Source organism: Anolis carolinensis, chromosome 1 (genome assembly GCF_035594765.1).
Source record: "Anolis carolinensis isolate JA03-04 chromosome 1, rAnoCar3.1.pri, whole genome shotgun sequence".
NCBI lineage: Eukaryota > Metazoa > Chordata > Lepidosauria > Squamata > Dactyloidae > Anolis > Anolis carolinensis.
The window spans coordinates 61,686,847-61,709,571 of NC_085841.1; the positions used below are offsets into that span (position 1 = coordinate 61,686,847).

The window sequence follows — 22,725 nt, forward strand, 5'->3', positions numbered from 1 at the left end:
TTTCATAGCAAGGTAAGATGTAGCAAAAGCAATCAGGTGATATATACAAAATATAATCCAACAATAATACATTGTGGAAAACTATCAATATAACTGTAATTCAAATGGAAACTGTTCTCAAAGCAATTTGGATAAATAAATCACCAGGAGCAAATCAATAGCACTGTTTAAAACTGCAGCTGCAGAATTAAGATTTTCAAGTATAAAGACACTACATGTCAAAGTGAAAATCACCCATACCATGTATTTCCCATCACACTATCCAACAGATATCACATTAGTTTGTGAAAGCTTGACAGGGAAGAAATATGTTACTAGATGAGTGTTCTACACACATCATGAGCTAAAAAGACAAACAAATGGGAACAATTACAACTCATGTCTGAATTTGGACTGGAATAACTTAAATAACTTAAAATGAAACTGTTTGGACTTATCATGAGATAACATGAGTCACTGAAAAAGTTTATAATGCATGGTAAAGTGGAAAACAGCAGGACAAGATGAAGGCCACTTTGCAGATGGGATGATTCAATAAAGGAAGCCAGGACCTTGGCTTGCAAGGTATGATCACGGCTCATGAAAAACTCTCATTTACTGGGTCGCCATCAGTCAAAACTGACTTGACAACACACAACAACAAAATAATTCTTCAGAAGGGACTTTATGCAACCAACCAACCTTCATCTTGTTCATGTCCAACTTCATGCTTAGATTTAAAATAAATTGATGATACCATTAATATCCATTTGAATTTTTTCTTCAACTAAAAGTGTTAAAACTATGTTTAAATAATGTTTTATTTTATTAGATTTTAGCCTACCTTTCTATTTTAGTGTTCAAGGCACTAAGGAAATTATTAAAAAGAAATTAAATATCAAACATTAAAATGTAATTTAAACAGCAGCCAAACTCATTCTGAGACAATATTCAAACTGAAGCTTGGATGAATCTAGTCACCAGTGAGCACACTGAGCTAGCAAAAATATGACCAGTCATATTTTTTTTATAAATCTATATAACCTTTTGCAAATACTGTCAAGGAATTTGAAATAGGAAATTTGGAAACACTCTAAGAAACATGACAATTTTATAACAAAAAATCTATGCAGCTGCTAAACATTTGCTTTCAAGCTCACATGAAGTCTACAATGCTATTAGCTCTGGGTTCAAGACACAGGAAACACAATGGAGTAAATCAGTATTCCTCAGCCTGTGGGTCCCCAGGTGTTTTGGCCAACTACCAGAAACCCCAGTCAGGTTACCAGCTGTTAGGATTTCTGGAAGTTGAAGGCCAAAACATCAGGGGACCCACAGGTTGTGAACCACTGAAGTAGATTAAAATGTGTCAAAAGTAAAACATAAAATGGAGCAGGATGATGATGATGATGTCTTACCCAGCTCTCTCTGTGGATTGCAGCAGGAAACAATAAGAGAACACATATCATCAGTTAAAAAAGAATAGAAAAGCAATACATATTAAAATCCATCTATCAATACTTAAAAACCATAATTTAAAATAATCTGGATGGGCTTGCCAGAAGAAACTGATTGACTCCATGGGTTTTGAAGGCAACTGAAGTTTTAGCTGCCTTCAAAATCAGATACCCTGTTTCCCCTAAAATAAGACATCCTCAGAAAATAAGACCTAGTAGAGGCTTTGCTGAATTGCTAAATATAAGGCCTCCCCTGAAAGTAAGACCTAGCAAAGTTTTTGCCCATCAAACAGAACACCAGAGCATGCAGGATCGGTAAATGTACGTACCATAGAGTGGTGTACATGGAAATAATGGTAGTAACAAGAAATTCTTGATAGGATTCACAGTTTGTCTGGTTATGCTGCTTTGTGATGACAACTACTGTACAGTATATAATAAATGTTCATTGTTTTGTTCAACAATAAATGTGAATTCTTATTCATGGAAAAATAAGACATCCCCTGAAAATAAGACCTAGAGCATCTTTGAGAGCAAAAATTAATATAAGACACTGTCTTATTTTCGGGGAAACACGGTAATAGTCTGAAGAAAGTTGTCTTTATGCAATGCAAATTTTGCTGACTAAACTTTCTACCATGGAAAGCAATGGAGTGTATTTGTATGTAATCTCAATAAACTATGATAAGGGTACCAGAGAAACCAATGGACCTTCAATGATGTTTAACACATTACACCCCCCCCCCCAATTAATTATTTTTAAACACACATACATCCTTATATCCTCAGAGCTACCTGTGGAACCTCTCTGGTTCCAGGAAATGTCCCTCTGAAGGCAATTCTGGGGGTTGGATGGAAGCCTTAAAAGAGGGTAGATGTCTACCACCCCCCAATGTTTCTCATCTTCTGTTTCCAGAGGAAGGAAGGGTTTCCTTTGGCCCTGGCTTCTTTGCAGGGCAATCCCTGGGTATGCTTAACCTTCAAAGTGCTTCCCGGGGAGTTGCCTGTAATGCTACTTGAGGGAGCTGACAAAAGGTGGCCATGATTTCAAACTGGAAGAACAGGAGAACAAGGAGGCAGCCAGAAGAGAAAAGGAATCCTGGAGCATTGTCATGTTTTCCTGGTGGAACTGGGTTTCCCCCCAAACTCTTTGCTGTAAGAGGATAAATCAAGCCAAGACAGATGGGCCAGAGACAGCACGTCCTGCTCCTGCCTCCTTTTTCTCTTCATAAGAGCAGCAGGGAGAAGTGGGGAGCCATGTTGGAAAAAAGCGAGATTCATTCCCCAGAAAGAGGTATAAGGAGTGGTCACTGCTCTCCTAGTGGACCAGGTCCTGCATAGTCAGGAAGGCAAGAGCCCACTCAGGTTGTGGTGTGAGGCAGGGCATCCCCAGGCCCACAGGAGACTACCATAAAAATTAATAAAAATAATGCCGAGGTATTTTTAAAAGCCATTTCTCTGCTGTATTTTATACCTTGCCTAGAACTGCTGCCAACTACTGAAATTTATGTCCTGTAGGAAAGACTTGGACTCAGAGCAAGTTAATGCTGCTTAAGTCTCACTAAAATCATTAAGAAAAAAAATGGGAATTTCTAATTCAAACTATTTCAAATTCAACTGATTTCAGGAGATGTCAGAGATTGACATCTCTGGCCCATCCTCTGTTTGGAAATCAGCCAGCAAGCCAACGCCTCAAATCAAGAAATAGCTTCCTAAGATCTACAGAGATACTTGCACTGATACTCAATCAGTGGTTGATAACAGATGAGAAACTCCCCCTGGGCACACAGAAGACTGTGCGACTTGGAAGGTGCTGAGCAGACTGTGCTCTGGCACAACAAGATGCAGAGCCAACCTTAAGAAATGGGGCTACAAAGTGGAGTCCACAACATGCGAGTGTGGAGAGGAGCAAACCACAGACCACTTACTACAATGCAGTCTGAGCCTTGCCACATGCACAATGGAAAACCTTCTTACAGTGACACCAGAGGCACTCAAAGAGGACAGCTTCTGGTCAAAGGACATTTAGTATAATGCCAAGTTATTACACTTTGTTTGTGGTTTTTCTATACATTATAACTGCATTCTCAATTTGCTCCTGACATGATAAGTAAATAAACTGATTTCAGCAGAACCTAAAAATGACTAATTTGGATTAGATTCAACTGCTAAATTTTGTGCTTGAGGAATTTTTTAAAAAATAAATCTTCCTTTGTAGCTAATGAAAGCTCATGCAACAGTAAAACTGTTAGTTTCACGGTACATCTGGACTCCTTGTTGTTTTTTATTGCAAAGAACTAATATGGCTAGGCCTCTGAACATCATAATACAATAAGTAATAAAAAAAACACTGTATAAAGAACAAGATTCACTGTTCCACTGAAAATTAAGGTTCTTCTGAAGAGAAGGAAATATACTGTTTGAACTGCAACCCCCAAAATTACCCAGCAAAGTATTCAGTAATTCATAGCCCAAAACCCTAATATGGCTGAATTCTGGATTTTGACTTTAATAAAACAGCAAAGGTTCGTGTATCACTAGTTCTATTCAGCAGCATCATCCATAAACAGCAAACTATTAAATTAGTTGTAAAAATGGCTGAGAGCCAATTAGACATTTTTCCCTTTAAGGTGTTACAACATGGTAGTTTTTGCTGCAAAAGGTACCCTCTGAAAACTTTAAACAAAAGGAAAGCTTCAAACTGGACTGCAAACTATAGAATGCACATAATTGCTGCTGCTACTACAGTAATTGGAAGGAAGCAAAGAAAAGGCTGGCTTATCAGGCTTGAGTTAAAAGCACACCTGCAAAAACAAACATTTCATTAGCAGTGAAAAGAACAAAGCAGAGTTGTTCTGCCAACAGTGGCATGTCTGGGGCTGATTCAATTGAAGTTACCAATTCAGAAAGAGCACCTTGGCAATAAACTTTGGAGTAAACTGATTTTCAAAGCAGAATACACTGGTTAGCTTTCCCGTGGATCTTTGAAGCTGTACAAATGAAAGGTGACTTATTGTTTTAAAAAGCAAGCATGAAACTCATCTAAATGTCCCTGTTGATTCATGAATGCCATTTGCTCACTACTAACATAATGTCCTCTCCCATCCAGAAGAGATGTCCCTATTGCAGTTTATACCTGTAGGAAAGGCCTGGTAGTAGTTTGAGCATTGGACTATGTCTCTAAAAACCGAGGTTTGAATTCTTACTTGACCATGAAACCCAATATGTGAACTTGGACAAGTCATAAAGAGTGAGCTCACCCTCCCCGTGCTGATTCTGATTAAAATATGTCCAGTTAGGCTTAGCACAAGAAGGAAAAGGGAGTCTTCAAGGGCTATAAAATTGTTGCTTAAAAGGAGTTAACGTCAGAAAATTTGCTAATTAAGGCAAGCGGATGGTAGAATGATTTACAGGTAGTAGTTGTTTTTAAAGCTATATTTTGTTCTTGAAGTGATCTAGGAAAATGGAATTTACATCACTTTTAAAAACTACTAAGCAGTTGACAAGGTCTATGCATAAACTCATATGTTTATTCTCAGAATGACATATAATCACAAAAGTTGGCACTGCTGTAATACTACTGTGTTATTTTTCAAGGCCAGCTATATTCAAAACTAGTAACATAAGAACATCATTTTTAAGAACTGATAAACAGACAGAGAATAAACAAAGAAGTAATTGGTTGAGACAAATTACAAAAGTCAACTGCAACTAACATTTCAATGCCTTCATAGTGAGAAGTCATGGAAGGGAATTTTGTATTCAGCTTTATATAGACAGCTGAATTTCAACATATTCTTTATATTTGTCATGGCCTAACAAGCAAAATGATAATGTAGCAGTATTTTGTTGTTTAAAGGTACAGTGAACTCTCCAGTCTGCAAAGGTTCTCTGCTGTGATCACCTAGTGATGCAAAAAAGAGTAGATGATCACATCCCATAATATTGCATGGCAGAGATATATGCACAGACGCTTCAGCACATCCACATTGCTGGCATTTTATATACAGGATGTGATAAGCTGTATTAGGTGGAAATAGCTGATTTGGAACCTGTCTTTTTGATGCATTTCTTTAAGAACATGCACATAGCAAGAAAGAAACTTATGGCACTTTAAATATTAACAGATATTTTGATGTAAGTATTGTACATGTATATTCCTTCAAGTCAACTGCTAATTTAGCACGACTCCATGAATTTCGCTGGCTTTTCTTAGGCAAGGAATACTTAGATGTGGTTCGTCATTGTCTTATTTTAAAATATGGTCTACAGCAGTGGTTCTCAACCTATGGGTCTCCAGGTGTTTTGGCCTACAACTCCCAGAAATCCTCACCAGTTTACCAACTGTTAGGATTTCTGGGAATTGAAGACCAAAACATCTGGGGACCCGAAGGTTGAGAATCACTAGTCTACAGCACTTGGTATCTGTTGTTTCCCATCTAATTACTAATCAGGGCTGATCCTGCTTAGCTTCCAAGATCAAATAAAATTTAGTGCCTTCAGGACATCTAGGCAAATCCTTAGTGGAATATTACAGCATAATAAATCTGGTGGTCTTTAAGGTCCAAGACCCTTTGCTGTTTTTATAAGAACAGAAATATATGTTGCCCACCTCCAGAAAGTATAGCGGAAAATCAACATGTGTTTTATAAATTATAATGTAGCCTTTGTGTATTATCACAAGACATTATACATGGTTTTAAAAGCGGAACAATGAAGAGTTGGCAGCTAGAAAGTTGTCACAAGAAGATCAAATTATATTAAAGATGATGCCGGAAGAGTTCTACAAATGCCATGGAGTGCCAAAAGGACAATTAAGTAAATCTTTGAGCAAATCAAGTCTGAACTCTGACTAGAAGCAGATGACTAAACTGAATATGTACTTTGGACATACAATATGACTCAATGGAAAATATGATCATTCTGGGGAAAGTGGAAGGTAGCAGGAAAAGCAGAAGACTGTATTATAAGTGGATAGGCCCAATCGAGGAGCTGTAATCATGAGTTTGCAAGACCTTAGCATGGCTGGAGATACCTATGGCCCTTGAAGATCTTCCTTCATAGGGTGGCCAAAATCTGAAACCAATTCCATGGCAAATAACAGTGACAAATAATGTGTTGGACACTCCAAAGACAAATACTCAAAGGACACCTTAAAATGTTACTTGCCTCACCTCCAAACTACACAAGTACTGCAAGAGGCCATTCTCCATGGCAGTACTCTATGTACAGTTGGCAACTTTACCTTAAGAGCTTTTCATTTCAGATAGGACCTAACTTTGTGTGCCAGTAGCACCATAGGTAAAAAAAAATGCTCAAAAAAGATGTGGCGCACAACAGAGAGGTTTTTTTTAAAAAAAGATATGATTTTATGTAAAGTACTGTAATGCTCATACGATGGTGTTAGTATAAGCCTTCATCTTCCTTTTCTGTCGTCTTTTTTGCTCTGTCTTAAACTTTATGCCAGTTTACATACTCCAGTTCTCTGCACCCCTAAGCCACAAAGCAACCTTACCAGTTTTTAGTACTGTATTTTATAGACAAATTGGTTCAGAAGAAAGAACAAAGGACCCCTTCACACTATACTTTTTTATCTGGGTGCTTCTGTGTTGTATCCCACTTCAAGTCGTGAGGAGAGGCAAATAACAAATAACATTTATTATTTATTATTACATATTTAACTTCACTGGAAGTTTCATATACAATTTTGGAATTTGCAGTTTTCAGAAGGATAATTCAAATTCTCTACTAAGGAGATCAATACTTCATCAAATTCCAAGCTTCAGGATTCCACACATTTTGCTTTGGCAGCTGAAGTGGAATTATAACATTATAACTGTAGTCCAGTGGTTCTCAACCTGGGGTCCCCAGATGTTTTTGGTCTTCAACTCCCAGCAATCCTAACAGCTGGTAAACTGGCTGAGATTTCTGGGAGTTGTAGGCCAAAAAAATCTGGGGACCCCAGGTTGAGAACCACTGGTGTAGTCTGAAAAGGCCTGAAGATGGTCAGTTGTAAGTCGATTGGAAGTGGCATCCTTCAACATGCCCAACATGAGAAAAGGAACTCTTCAAATATACACTGAGTATCTCTTATCCAAAACAGTTGGGATCAGAACTGGTTTGGAATTAGGAATTCTTTGGATTTTGGAGTATCTTTATTGTACAGATATCTTGGAGATCGGACCAAAGTCTAAACACAAAACTCATGTTCGCTTCATATGCACTTAAAAAATATAGTATGAAGATAATTTTATAAAACATTTTAATAAATTTGTGCACAAAACAAAGTACGTGTGCACCATCAGAAAGCAAAAACATCACTATGTCAATTTGGGATTTTGGAGAATTTTGGATAAGGGATGCTCAATCTGTATTTGCAGGGATGTTCCATATAAAAGGGCAAAGGTTTTACTTCAGTTTACCTGGAGGGAAGAATTTGATCTCATGGGTTTAAATCTTTGTTACTTAAATATTAGGGGGATATTGAACCATAAGAGCCATAACTCTTATTATTGTGAATGGGGCAGACTCTTCCTTGTGGAAATCAAGCAAGAATGAGATTACAGTACCTTCAAAGCCTCTTCCAACTGTGCTGTTCCATAAAATATTATCAAAATGTTTCTGCTAGCTTAAATTTTTTTAGATCATATCTTTAGTGACCAAAAATCCTTTTCTACATAGTAGTACGCAAATAAAATTGGGGCGGATGTATGTTACATAAAATATCAATTTAAAATTGAATTATTTGGTGTACATGCTTGGAAGTATGTTAAATGATTTCCTGACACTTTCCTGGCAATTAATGTGATCTTATTGCACAATAAATTATTTTCATTTTATTTTTAAGATACGTTTATACACTATTTCAACAAAATAAAAGAGAGAGAGACATCCAATATATCAAACATACTTTATTTAACCATAAAATCTCATGTCCTTTAAAACAAATATTTTGTTTTTTCCTCCTCTTGTCTTTCAGTTCTTGGTACCATTAATCTGCCTTATTTTTCCACTTTGCATTCTTTTCTTTTGCACCTTGTCCTCTTCCCCTGTAACTCTTGTGCATACTTTGTTTTCTAAGGGTGTTGCTACTTGGGAAGAGGCAAAATATGAGCACTGGCCTTGAAATAAAAAATCTCCCCCCTTCCTTGAAATTTTCCTGCAACCCTCAAAAAAATTCCTAGGGAATGCAATCAAAGCAAAATAAAGAGATCTAGGTCTGAACAGTTTTTAATGTCTTGTTCTCTGCAATGCTAGAAATTTCAGAATTGCAGGAAAATATCATGTGGGCAGAATTTATATTGGGGGACAATGCCCTAATTCTCCCAGTATCTACATCCCTGTTGCTCCCCTTTTCAGTCCAGCTGCCCTCTATGTGTCTTTTCTCTTTGCTGACTCCAATCTCCTATTCACTCATCCCATTTCTCTCTGCATTTTGTCCTTTGCCCCACTTGATAGTTCTGTGGACATTTTAGCTGGCGCCTTTAGCTTTCTTTTCTTAGTCCATGCTTTTACCAGCTGCAGCTGTGGCTTCTCCTCCCTGCAGAGCAACCAGAAAAATGGGAGGTATCCATCAGTTACTATCAGTTTCAGGCACCACCTATGTTCCCTGCTAAGTCTATTTACAAGTTGGTCTTATTTATTTAAAGTCTACTGGAAAATAGAGTACCAACCCCAGATATCTTTTAATCACATAGTATCTTTTTAATTAAGAGTGAATATGGTATAGTGATAAATGCTGAACTAGAACACTAGGCAAATAGAGTTCAACTCCCAACTCAATTGTGGAAGCGAACTGGATAACCTTGGGCAAGTTGCACTTTCTCAGCCTAAAAGAAGAGCAATGACAAATCTCTTGTGAAAAAATATTGCCAATAAACCTTTATGATAGGGTTGCAATAAGTCAGAATCAACCTGAAGATACCTAACAAATATTTTAATTCCTCATATTTTACAATAAATCACTTCTATACAGAAAAGAAACAGATTTGTCTACAGCCAGACTAGACCCTTATATGACATTCACAGATGTTATCATGTGTATATAAGTGTGTATGTGACTGTTGACTCATGGTGACTCCATTAATTTCATATGGGTTTCTTAGACAAGGACTAGTCAGAAGTGTTCATGGCAGTTATCTCATCTGAAATAAAGTTTACAATCCTGGAAATTCATTGGTAGTTTTCCAATCAAGTACTAACCAGGGCTGACCCTGCTTAACTTCTAAAATGAGACATGATCTGATACCAAATTCTACAGATGCTCAAGTCTCATTATATACACAATGGTATAGTAAAATGGTATTCCTTACAAAACATAGAAAATCAATGTTTGCTTTTTGAAACTTCTTTTTTGGGGGGGCAAATATTTTCGAACCATGGATGGCTGAATCCCTGGATGAAGAACCCATAGATACAGAGAGCTGACTGGCATATCTTTATGTGGTCATAGGCGGATGTAATCTACTGCTACTGGACTTTTGAGCTCTAATATTAAGTATACTTTGGAAGCAATGGTAACAACCACTGATTGCTGGGTAGGCAGAGTGTGGGTCACTATCTCCATTGTATTTTTGATCTTTTGAGATGTCTGGCTTGCTGCTGAAGACATAAAACTGGGATACAAAGAAACATTCACTCTGATTTAATATGTCAACATTTATGTTCTTGTACAGGTCCAGAAAACACCTTGATAAGAAGTTCATAAACTCATAGAGGATTAGCTCTGAATATTTTACATGGTAAGGTGAGTAAAAACAATGAAGAAACATCTCCCCAATTGAGTTTTTACTGTGATTTCTTCAGTAGATTGTCAGATAACTTTTGTCCCAAGAAGGGTTTTTTTAAGGAATAGAAACATTAATATAATTTCCCACTGGTACATTAGAGTCTCCCCCAGTGTGAGCAGAAAGAGATCTGGTTAACCTTTGACAGCAGTGCAGTTCCTAAGAGATCTCTTCCTTATGATTTGTTCATGCATATCCTATTCGTAGCATCACTGGATGTCAACATACAGAGCAAAAGTAGCACCCAGGATAATGCCTAGCAATAAATCAGACTTTGGGTACAAAATAAAGGGTGGGGATGGATAGAAATTTTACATTTGTCATAATTTCTAATTAACTGCATAGCAAAGGCCATTAAGCCTAGGTATACATTTTTGTTTTCCAAACAAGGCAATAATTGAATTTTATGTTTAAGTTGCCAAAGGCCTTCTGTGTTTGGGATAGCTTGAACATTCTGCTGCTGAGGTGGTCAAAAGGGGTATGTGTGTTTTTTCTGTCCATTAACAATCAGCATTTTAAAATTTACTTTTGCAAGCAGAAGGATCTACTGCAGAATCTTATGACACAGCAAATAGATCCATTTTAACCTTTGTACAACCATGCTGTAAAATGCATTTAAAAATAAAACCCATACATCAGTTTTCTCAAAAATGCAAACCAGTAATTAAAGCAGTAATTGGTAGTATCTCCTAATAGATCATACTAAGCTTGTAAAGAGAGAACTCTATGGGAGGGGCTGACTACAAAGCCTCTGAATAGTGTACTGTTTTGCTGGTCATTCCTATCATCTTACAAACAGGTTTTGGGCCAAAATTATGAGTAAGTTGGAATCATTCCACAGAAAGGGATAGGTTTATCCAGGTTTTGGGGGTCCTATCCACAAGTTAATGTGACTATTGTACCTTAACCCTTATTTTTTAACAAAGAAGACAAGTCACTTCTCTGAGCAGAGTGGCAAAAGGCAAGACTTTTAGTCAAGGCATCCTCAAACTTTTAAAGCAGAGGGTCAGTTCACGGTCCCTCACACTGTTGGGCGGGGGCACACTATAGTCTGAGCAATACAATATTTAAAATAAAGAACAATCTTAACCAGCATAAACTTACCAATATTTCAATGTGAAGTGTGGGCCTGCATTTGGCTGATGAGATAGGCAAGTTAATTAGACATCAAGTCATTTTAGACTGAGGGCAACCCTAAGTCTAAAGTTTAGGGCAGAGGCTGGGTATTGACCTTGGATGACATTTCCCTTAACGGGATGTTTGTCCAAAGAGCAGCTTCATTTTCTGAATAGCTATCTTTTAGGTTTCTAGCTGGGATAGGTCTTAAGAGAAAAGCCAGCAGAAAAGTTTAAACCATCCCAAAGAGATTAGACAGCCCTTCAAAGTTTAGGACAGGGGTGGGGAAAAATGACCCCAGAGGGCTGCATCTGGTCTGTGGACCTTAGTTTGGGGACCCCTGGTTTAGTTTAACCCAGAAGAACCTAAAAGAAGTACTGATGCTGCTTCTGTTGCCGCTTGAATGTCTGGCTGGCAAAATGGCAGTGGCATTCAGCGGTGGCTGCCCCTCAAGGCAGCACTGGTACTTTCCTAACCTTAATTTTTATATCAAAATCCACAATTTTGGCCCCAAATTCTGCCCTTGACTTATACATGAGATTGACTTAGAAATAGTATGTACTAGACATGGGCAAACTTCGACCCTCCAATTGTTTTGGATTCTAACTCCCACATTTGTGGGAGTTGGAGTCCAAAACACCTGGATGGTCAGTTTCCCATGCCTAGTATATACAGTATGCCCTGTGCTTTTAGCTCTATTTGTTTTAATTTTTTAAAGACACTATAAATACCAATACTAGGGAAAATCCAAGACAAGAACTGCGGTAAATAAATTATTGATGATGATGAGTATTTGATCAGTATTCCACCTACTACATATGGCTGGCCTCTAACATTCCTCTTCGGTTCATTATCTTTTCTTATCACATAATTGTTATCCTTGTCTTCTTGCCTAGCTATCCTTAAGACAACACCTTCCTTCAATATTGCCTTAGACATTCTTTCTCTGCATTTGATCATCCTATCAGTTTAACTTGTATGATGAGCATATTATATGGAAAGCTGGGCTAGACATGGAGGAAAGAGGTGTAAAAATTGGAGGATGGAATATCAATAATTCAGTATTCTGGCAGGAGGGTCCTTTCTGAGGTTTTTAAAATCAAAATTGTAAAACAACCCACAAAATATGGAACTGGATACTTCAAAGTGACATTTGAGACAATGTATTAGAACTGTTTTAAACCAATCTGAAACTAACATTGTAAAATATGACTGCTTCTTCCCAGTGTAACAAAATGGAACAAGAAACAATAGCACAAGGATTCAGGTAGATTTCTATTTTACAGGGCCAATGACTACAAATCAAGCCATAATATAAATTTAATTCCTCGTACCATAAAAGGATTTTACAAGTTTTAATCACTTCAAGAGTCAATAGTCAAGGATGAACAAGATGCCTCTTAGTTTTGAAGAGCTCTGGAAAGGCTCTACAAGTGTTCAAAGAAGATAAACACAGCTAAGCACTGAAATTGACATGGATGTGTATGCAATGATGAGACAATAGAAAAGAGACTTCATGCAGTCAAACTGGATTATAACTGTTGTAAAGTAAGATAACTGAAAGGGCAGTTCTGAATTGTTACAAAGAAAGAAAAGTAATGCTACAATGTATCACTTTTATACTGCGCTTCTTTGTGACCTTGTCAAATCCTAACATAAAAGAAGTACAGTAGAGTTTCACTTATCCAAGACTCGCTTATCCAAGGTTCTGGATTATCCAAGGCATTTTTGTAGTCAATGTTTTCAATATATCATGATATTTTGGTGCTAAATTCATAAATACAGTAATTACAACATAACATTACTGCATTTTGAACTACTTTTTCTTTCAAATTTATTGTATAACATGATGTTTTGGTGCTTAATTTGAAAAATCATAACCTAATTTGATGTTTAATAGGCTTTTTCTTAATCCCTCCATATTATCCAAGATATTTGCTTATCCAAGGTTCTGTCGGCCCATTTAGCTTGGATAAGTGGGACTCTACTGTATGTACAGTTAGCCCTCCACATTCATTGGGGTAAAGGGCAGAGGATCCCTGCAAAAATGAAAAATTGCCAAAAATAGATTAAAAAAACAAACAAACCCTGAGATAACATCTCTAAGAATATCTAGGTCTCCAGCATGACTTTATGGTCAATATCCACCAACAGATCATACTGGAAAGCCTAGAGATTCCAAGAGAGGTATTCTCTCTAACAATTTCTAGGACCTCCAGCATGACTTTATGTGCAGAAGTTGAGTGTCACACTGGAAGACCTAGAGATTCCTAGAAAATCTGCAAAAGTCAAATCCAGAAACATGGAAGGTTGACTGTGATCACTTTCATTGAACTACGCAATCCCTGTGCCTACCATAACAAACCATGATCAAGTCCATTGATATTTGATCTGCCATGGTGACTTAATGTGCCTTTGCTAATGAGCCATGGTTTGTTTACCATGGCAGTCAGAATCCATATTAGATGAGGCATTCAAAGAAAAGTTAATTAAATATGTGAAAGAAGCAGCATGCTAGTTTACCTCTCTCAGGCAGTATATTGTTCTCCTGAGGGTTCTAAGCAGGATAATCTTTTCTGCACATGGAGAATCTTTTCTCCATTTGGGACAGAACCATAAAAAAATCCAAGAACTGTCTCAGCTTCTATGCTCCAGGCATAGAAAAGCTCTCCTCTTCAGTAATTTCATTTTTTACATGGAGAAACAAATATTGTGCATTTATCTGACCCCTTTTTATCCATGGGATAAGGATAGAGTTTTGTTGGTTTATGAATTGAAGCTTATTTAAACCAATGAATTTACTGTAACATCCCAACCACAGGTGAGAATTGCCCCTTGTCTTTTTTTCTCATGCTCTTCACTCCAAAGAAAGTGCTGGCAAAATGAGCAGAAGGAGAACAAAATAACAGTCAGGAAGATGAGCTGTGGTTTGTTTGGTCATAAATAACTAGACACAGTAATGGGATTTAAATAAATAGCCATGTTAGACTAAGCAAAATATATATATAAGGGAATCCTAGCATTCTAGAACAGGCAGTTTCCGGCTGACAAGCATCCAACTTACATCCAACTCCTAGTTACAAATGGGGGAAGACACCAAGAAGTAAGGAGAAATCTACCCCTAAAAAAGTTAATTCACTCCTGGAAGAGAGAATTATGGGGAAAAAATGTCTACACTGATGCCTTATCACCAATCCTTAATTGCACAACAGCCAAAAATTTTCAAAATCCAATTGTCACAGTGACAGAAAGTGAGGTAAATCTTTTAAACAGAAGCACAGACAGCAAAACAAATATTACATTGGTAATATTTCCCTATGCTACCCAAAACCTTTTAAAATGCCTGGGGTTACCCTTAAAATTGTACCTGTTCCAACTTATGTGCAAATTCAACTGAAGGACAACCCTACAGAACGTATCTTATTTTCAACCTGGGAACTGCCAATATAAAGTTTTATGGATTCTAGTTCACTTCTGCATCTGACGAAATGGACTGAAATTCATGAAAATCTATGCTTGAAATGTACTTTTCTTAGTTCCCATCAAAAGAGCTAAAGGATTCCTTTATGTCAACCTGGTTCTCAACCTGTTGGGTCTCCAGGTGTTTTGGCCTACAACTCCCAGAAAGCCAGTTTACCAGCTGAAAGCCAAAACATCTGGGGACCCACAGATTGAGAACCACTGTTTGATGTCTTTTCATAAGCCATTGTTAACATAATACACAGCTTATCACAGCCTGTAAATGCACCCAATGTTTAATTAATTTCTCACAGTGTTATAATATTTAAACATGGAAAATAAAATGCAATTTGTCTTACTATTGCTTGACTTGAGATCTCTGTGAAGGATGGAAACGATGGCTTCTTGATGCAAATATTGCATCCCACGAGCAATCTGAACAGCCCAGTTGACCAGTATGTGAGGAGGAATGCGCCGACCACGATGGCTTCCGCTACTGGTGGGAGAAGCACCAGACAAGACCCTATTGAGGGGTCCTCCCCTTGCAAACTCCATAACCAGGCAGAGGTTGGGCTCCTGCAGACTTACACCACGGAGTTCAATGATGTTAGGATGCCTCAACATGGAGAACAATTTTGCTTCTTGCCTCACACTTGCTGCAGTGGCCATGATATCCTCATCTGGGTCTTGCCGCGCTGCTTTCACTGCTACTTCCTGGCCTTTCCATGTGGCTCTGTACACTTTTCCAAAGCCCCCAACCCCAATGATCTCTTGCAATTCCAGATGCTGGAAGTCAATCTCAGCTAGAGATGCCACGTGGTCTCCACCATCTATAGGCTGTCCATCACTCATTACTTGGCTTTGTGCTTGATGCCCAGGCTTCTCCAACAAACCAAACTGGGGGTGGTGGTAGCGCCCAGGCTGATAAGTCACATAGTTGGCCGGGAAGATGCCAAGGCGGTGGCGGATTTTGCCAGCCCACCAGCCGTCGTCTCCAGAGACCGCTGCATCTTTGGAGAGCACTTCGACCACTTCTCCTCGGCGCAGGCTCAGCTCGTCTTCCCCTGTGGCTTCATAGTCATAGAGCACGGTCCAGAGAGGGCAGGAGGTGCCAAGGCCCCCTGAAGACCCCCCAGACCCTCCCTCGGCACCAAGCAAAGCCATGGTCAAGGCATTAGGGGAGCCAAAGACGACAACTTCAACTTCAACATTGGAAACAAGCAGAGAGCCTACCTCCAGAAGAGTCTACCATTGTGCCCTGCTTTACCTGGCCATGAAGGTGGTAAGGAAAGGGACTGAAATAAAATAGACTGCAAAGAAAGGACAGCAAGGGTGGGAAAGTGGGGTGTATTGGCACCAGATGCAGAGAACCGGGGTGCATAAGGAGGAGGAGGAGGAGGAGGAGGAGATTAGGACAAGGCCTAAACCACAAGGAAGTTAGGACCTTTGAGGAAAAGGTAAACAGAGGAGAGGGGAGCTCAGGGCAGAAGCAAAGGAGGAAGCTGTAATGGATTCGAAAGATCTGGGGGCTCAAGTAATGAGGGGAAAAGGAAAAAGGAAAAGAAAGTGGGGAAAGGGAGAGAGAAGAAAGTGCAAGGAACACAAAGGAGGAAGGGTACAGAGTGGTGGGCGGGTTGCAGACGCTGGGCCAGGCACAGAGAGGGAGGGAGGGAGAGAGAGAACCTTTGAGTCCCGAGAAAGAGCAGGACTGGACCCAAGTCTAGGGCAGAGCGCAACGCCGCCTCCGAAGGGCCAGGAGAGCGAACGCGCGGCCAGAGGAAACCACAGGCGGCAGCGGCAGGAGTCCCGGCGAGTGCGGCCCCGTTGGCAGCGAGAGAGGCGGCGTGGGCTATTCCCGGGGGGTCCTCGCCGCCCCCAAAGCCAGGGCCCTCCCCATTGCTGCCTCCTGCCGTGAGAGCAGCTGCCCAAGAGCTGCTGCCGGGGCCGGATTGGCCGCGGCGAGTCACGTGAGGCGGGAGGGGGCCGCCCCGGGGTGTGGGTCCAAGAGGGAATCAGGCAGGTGGAGAGCCGAGGGAGGAGCTCAGCGCGCCTGCGGGCTCGCAGGGAGGGAGGGAGGGAGGGAGATGGAGGAGCCGCGGAGCCCCTGGGAGCCATGGAGCCTCGCCTTGGCTCTCAGCTCCGAAGGCTTCAATCAGCGGGATGGCTTGTCTCCAGCCTCACAGAATGCATGCATCTTGAAACCACTTTAACTGACGTGGCTCAGGGCTATGGAACCCTGAAATGGGTAGTTTGGTGAGACACCCGCACCCGTTTGGCAGAGGAGGCTAAAGAGCTCACAGAACTCCAACTCCCAGGATTCCATAGCATTGAGTCATGGTAGTTCGAGCGGTGTCGAAATGAGTTCGTTCTACCCTGTGGACCCACCCCCAGTGGGCCGTAAAATCCGGAAGGCGGTGCGATCCAATGGATGGGTGCATGGGCGCTATAGGAGGAATGCACCTGGACACCACTTGAACTGCCATGGCTCAGTGCTATGGACCACTGGGAGCTGTCATTTTAGGAGCTCTTCAGCCACCGTTTCCTAATAGTGCTGCTGTCTTTATGCCTGATCAGGCACTGGCACTCCTTGGCAGCGAAGGATAAAACTTCGTGAAACTACAACTCCCAGGATTCCATACTACTGAGCCATGGCATTTAGAGTGGGTGAAACTACATTAAGTCTATAGTGCTTATGCACCTTGAGTTTTACGCTGCTGGTGTGCAGAGGGGAAAGCTTTTTATCCATCCCACAACCCTTCAGGCAGGTCAAGTGAAGGCATGTTTTTTTTTTAATTGTGTCAGAAGCGACTTGAGAACATATTGCAAGTTGCTTCTGGTGTGATAGAATTGGCTGTCTACAGAGATGTTGCTCAGGGGACACACAAGCTAGAGCTAACAGATGGGAGCTCACTCTGTCTCGGGGGGGGATTCGAACTGGCAACCTTCAGGTCAGCAACCCAATCTTCAGGTCAGCAGTCCAGCCGACACGACCATGGCTTCATAAGGCATGGAGCTCCCTCCTTGGCTATCGGGCCTCAGCATGCCTCCTCTCCACTCGTTTCACCAGCAGAAAAGCACCTTACTATTTGAACATACCTTTAGCCTTGGGCTAGAGCAGGGGTCCCCAAACTAAGGCCCTCCAAGGTCATTTACCTGGCCCCTGCCCTCAGTTTTATAATATAATATTGTATATACATATAATATTGATAGAAATATTATAATGTAATACAATGTAATACTAATCATAATCTATATATATATAAAAGAGTGATGGCATCACGGCGACCCACAAAACAACAAAACTACAGGCCCCCCAACCTCGAAATTTGACAACACAACCCATCATCCACGCCTCTAGGTTGATACAACAAAAAGAAAAGAAAAATAAAGTCCCAATTACAGGGAGAGGAATAATTGCTTTTATCCAATTGCTGCCAGTTAGAAGGCTAAGCTCCTCCAACTTGGTCTCCTAGCAACCCAATAAAAAATAATAAAAAACACTAAAAAATTAATACAATAAAATACTATAATAACAGAAAATAACTAAAAATAATACAAGAAAATAATAAAATTTAATAAATAAAAATATAACTTACAATAAAATTAATTAAAAAAAATGCAAATAACGTCAAATAAAAATTACACAACAATTTTTAACCAATACCACCACCACTTTGCCACAGCAACGCGTGGCCGGGCACAGTACCATATAATAATATTAATTATATATTATATATTACATGTAATATTACTAATAATATTACAATATAGTGGTATAATTCAATATAGTAATATATAATGCTAATATTGTTCTATGCTAATAATATAATATATAATATATAGATATAAATTGTAAGCCGCTCTGAGTCCCCTTCGGGGTGAGAAAGACAGGATATAAATGCAGTAAATAAATAAATAATAAATAAATTTTTGACTTAGGCTCGCCCAAAATCTGAAATGACTTGAAGGCACACAACAACAATAATCCTAATTAACTTGACGATCTCATTGGCCAGAAGCAGGTCCACACGTCCCATTGAAATCCTGATCGGTTTGAGTTGGTTAAAATTGTTTTTATTTTTAAATATTGTATTTTTCTTTTGTTGTTGTTGTTGTTTTTGCACTACAAATAAGACATATGCAGTGTACATAGGAATTTGTTCATTTTTTTTCTTCAAATGATCATTTGGCCCCTCAACAGTCTGAAGGATTGTGGACCGGCCCTCTGCTTTAAAAGTTTGAGGACCCCTGGGCTAGAGGCTAGAGAGAAGCATAGCAAATGTGCTGTTTTATTATTATTTATTTATAGCCCACTTTATCTCTCCTGAAGGAGACTCAAAGCGGCTTAACGTAAGCATTCGCATACAGTTTAAAATATACAAATATGCAAGCATTAAAACAGAATTAAATATAAACCGTATTATAATATACAGTAGAGTCTCACTTATCCAACACTCGCTTATCCAACATTCTGGATTATCCAACGCATTTTTGTAGTCAATGTTTTCAATACATCGTGATATTTTGGTGCTAAATTTGTAAATACAGTAATTACAACATAACATTACTGCGTATTGAAGTACTTTTTCTGTCAAATTTGTTGTCTAACATGATGTTTTGGTGCTTAATTTGTAAAATCATAACCTAATTTGATATTTAATCGGCTTTTTCTTAATCCCTCCTTATTATCCAACATATTCGCTTATCCAACATTCTGCCGGCCCGTTTATGTTGGATAAGTGAGACTCTACTGTAATGATAAACTTAACAGATGACAGAAATAGGGGGGGCTTTGCGGCACCAAACCTTAAAATCTATTACGAAGCTTGTAACCTACTATGGATCAAGGATTGGATCCAACTCAGAAATAGGAAAACACTAAACATTGAGGGATTTGACCTCCAGGCAGGATGGCATTCGTATCTATGGTACGAAAGAACTAAAATAGAAAAAAACTTTTATAATCATCCCATAAGGTCGGCATTAATAAAAACGTGGCAAAAATATAAAACAAGAATGTACAATAGGACACCAAAATGGATTTCCCCCTTAGAGGCAGTGCAAAGAAGGTTAATGGGGTGGAACAGCTGGCCAAAATACGAAGACTTACTGAAGAAACAGGGTCCTGAATGGACACTAAAATCACACCAGGAATTGCTAGAGGGAGAGATTAAGGTGTCATGGTTACAATATGGCCAACTCAGGGAGTACTACAAAAGAGACGGACCAATAGGCTTCATGGACAAAAACAATCTATGGGACAGAATATTATTCACTGACGGGAAACTTATCTCCAAAATTTATAAAATATTACTGGAATGGGAGACAGAAACAAGTTACATTAAAAATTGCATGACCAAATGGTCCAAAAACATTGGCAGACCAATTCTCTTAGAGGAATGGGAAGCATGCTGGATCAGAAAATTGAAACTAACATATGCCATTGAACTAAAAGAAAATTGGATGAAGCTATTTTACAGATGGTATATGACACCAAAAAAACTTGGCTATATAAATAAAAATCTAAACACTAATTGTTGGAAATGCGGTAGGGAGGAAGGGGGCTTCTATCACCTCTGGTGGAAATGTTGCAAAGCAAGAGAATATTGGGCAATGATACATAATAATATACAAAAGATATTAGATGTGAAATTTATTCAATTACCGGAAACCTATTTATTAGGTATTTCCAAACTACAAGCAGGGTCAAACGAAGAGAAACTAATGATCTTCCTCACCACAGCGGCTAGAATAGTCTATGCCAGACACTGGCGACAAAAGGAAGTACCCACAAAAACAGAATGGTTAGTTAAAGTTCTTGAAATAAAAAACATGGATAGATTAACATTTTTATTAGCAAAACAAAAGGGAACTCTAAGGAAAGAAACTAATTGGCAACAGGTGGACAGATATATTAGTACAGAATAATTTTTTTATAATTAAAAGAAGAATATAAATAAAATAAAAGAAAATAAGGAGATAAAATAAAAATAGAATAAACTAAATGAAATAAGACAAATGAAATAAAAGAATAAAATAGGAAGGAGACGTTTCCTAAGAATAACCCATAAGGGAAAAAATGAATAAACAAAGAAAACAAATTAAAACAAATAAAAAGAGGGAAGAAAAAAGAGAACCTAACCAATAAAAATGATTCCCGACCTCATATTTAATTGTGGCACAAGGAACAGGTCCGACCTTGGGCCGAACCTGATGGTAATCTAAATTTCCATATTATTTAAAAACAAATAAATAGACAATAAACAAATAAACAAAATAAATAGACAAATATATATATATATACATATACATTTATATGTATAAATAAATAGATAATAAAATATTGAAACATCCTACCACAAACATTGAGAAGAGAAGAATCCTCAAAAGAACAGAAGAATCGAATAAAGACTACAAGAGAAGATGGACTAAGCAAATCCCAAGCCTTTACAATGCGATGCGGAAGTCTTCTTTTGTTTTTAATCCCTTCTTCTTTTTTATTCCTTTAATTTTTATTTTTATTTTTTTTGTTTTTTGTTGCTGTTGCGTCTCCTCGTTGCGTTTTGCATCTCTCTTAATTCTGATTGGACTTGCCCGTACAACCAGATCCTCTTTTGCCCTTTTCTTCCTACCTTTTTTTTTTCTTCTTTTTGCTTTTTTCTTCTTTTTTTTAAATTATATTATACCATAAGTCTCCTCACCACCCCCTCTTTCTACTCCCTCACACCCACCCAATCCTGTGTTTTGTGTTGTATTTATCCTTTTGAAAACTTCAATAAAAACTATTAAAAAAATTTTTTTGAGGACCCCTGGGCTAGAGGCTATAGACTATATAAGCGGGCTTGTATTCATAGCTTACATTTCATTTCACTAACATGAGTGGGAATTATGCAACATTAAACAGCGTGTGTAATTACAGTTTAGGTCAGTGGTTCCCAACCTTTTTTTTTGACCAAGGCCCACTTTGACCAGGGACTACTATCCAACATTAGTACCAAAGGGGTTACAAATCAGTTTTTTTGTCAACTTTAGATTCTGTTCGGTTATTTGGGGTGCTGATTCAGAAAATTGCATGGGATAGACCACATCAGTTTCTGATATAGAGCATATGCCATCCAGTAGTTGCCACCTAGCTCACCCACAGAAAACTATACTTAATAATCTAGAGCTGATGTGGTCTATCCAATGCAATGGTCAGCTCTGAGAAAAGGAGCGCAAATAAAATAAAATAAAATAAAGAGGAAGAAGGTTCACAGACCAGATTTTTGTTTTCGTGACTCCGTGCTGGGCCATGGCCCACAGGTTGAGATCCACTGGTTTAGGCCAATGTTATGCAAAATAGTGAAACTTCGTTCCTCAGCACCTGGATTATCCAATACAGTATATTTCTTTCTTCCTAGATTGTCATTAGTTATTTTATTTGGTTGTTGCAGAGAGAGAGAGAGAAAGGGAGAGAGAGAGAGGGGGGGGAGAGAGAGAGAGATGCAACTGCAGTGCTTATTCATGGATAGCTATACTGTCCAAGCAGCAGAATACAACAAAATCAAAAATCTATAGAACAGTAATACATTTATTGAGCCAACTAAAAAGCACAAAATAAAAAGCACAAGCTTTCAAAGCTTCACTCCATTCTTCATCAAGCAGACACTTTAAAAAGTGTACAGGAGAAAAAAGAGGCCAGGGAATGACCAAGAAGGGGAGTAGAATGAATGATCATGGTATCTTGAACCTACCCCACTTGTGGCCATGGCATATAAATATATAAAATAGGTATATAAATAAAATATTTACTGAAAATAAATCCGTATTTATAAGGCTTGCTAAATGGGTTGTTCTTCTCCCCCCCCCTTGACCAGTGCTTCCCACAGTGGACAATATTGCCCCCTTGGGGATATCGGAATTATTCAGGAGGGTGGTAATATCCTGGG

General features: G+C 38.8%; 1 protein-coding gene across 2 annotated transcripts in view; it reads right to left on the minus strand.

The window, feature by feature from the left end:
• The window catches only part of map3k21 (mitogen-activated protein kinase kinase kinase 21), a 50,114-nt gene extending 34,153 nt beyond the window's left edge, over positions 1-15,961 (minus strand). For both annotated transcript variants that reach the window (XM_008124210.3, XM_008124206.3), the window contains exon 1: positions 15,157-15,961. In XM_008124210.3, coding sequence (XP_008122417.2) covers positions 15,157-15,961 — 805 coding nt within the window. The remainder of the gene's footprint in view (positions 1-15,156) is intronic.
• Between the last annotated feature and the right edge of the window lie 6,764 nt (positions 15,962-22,725).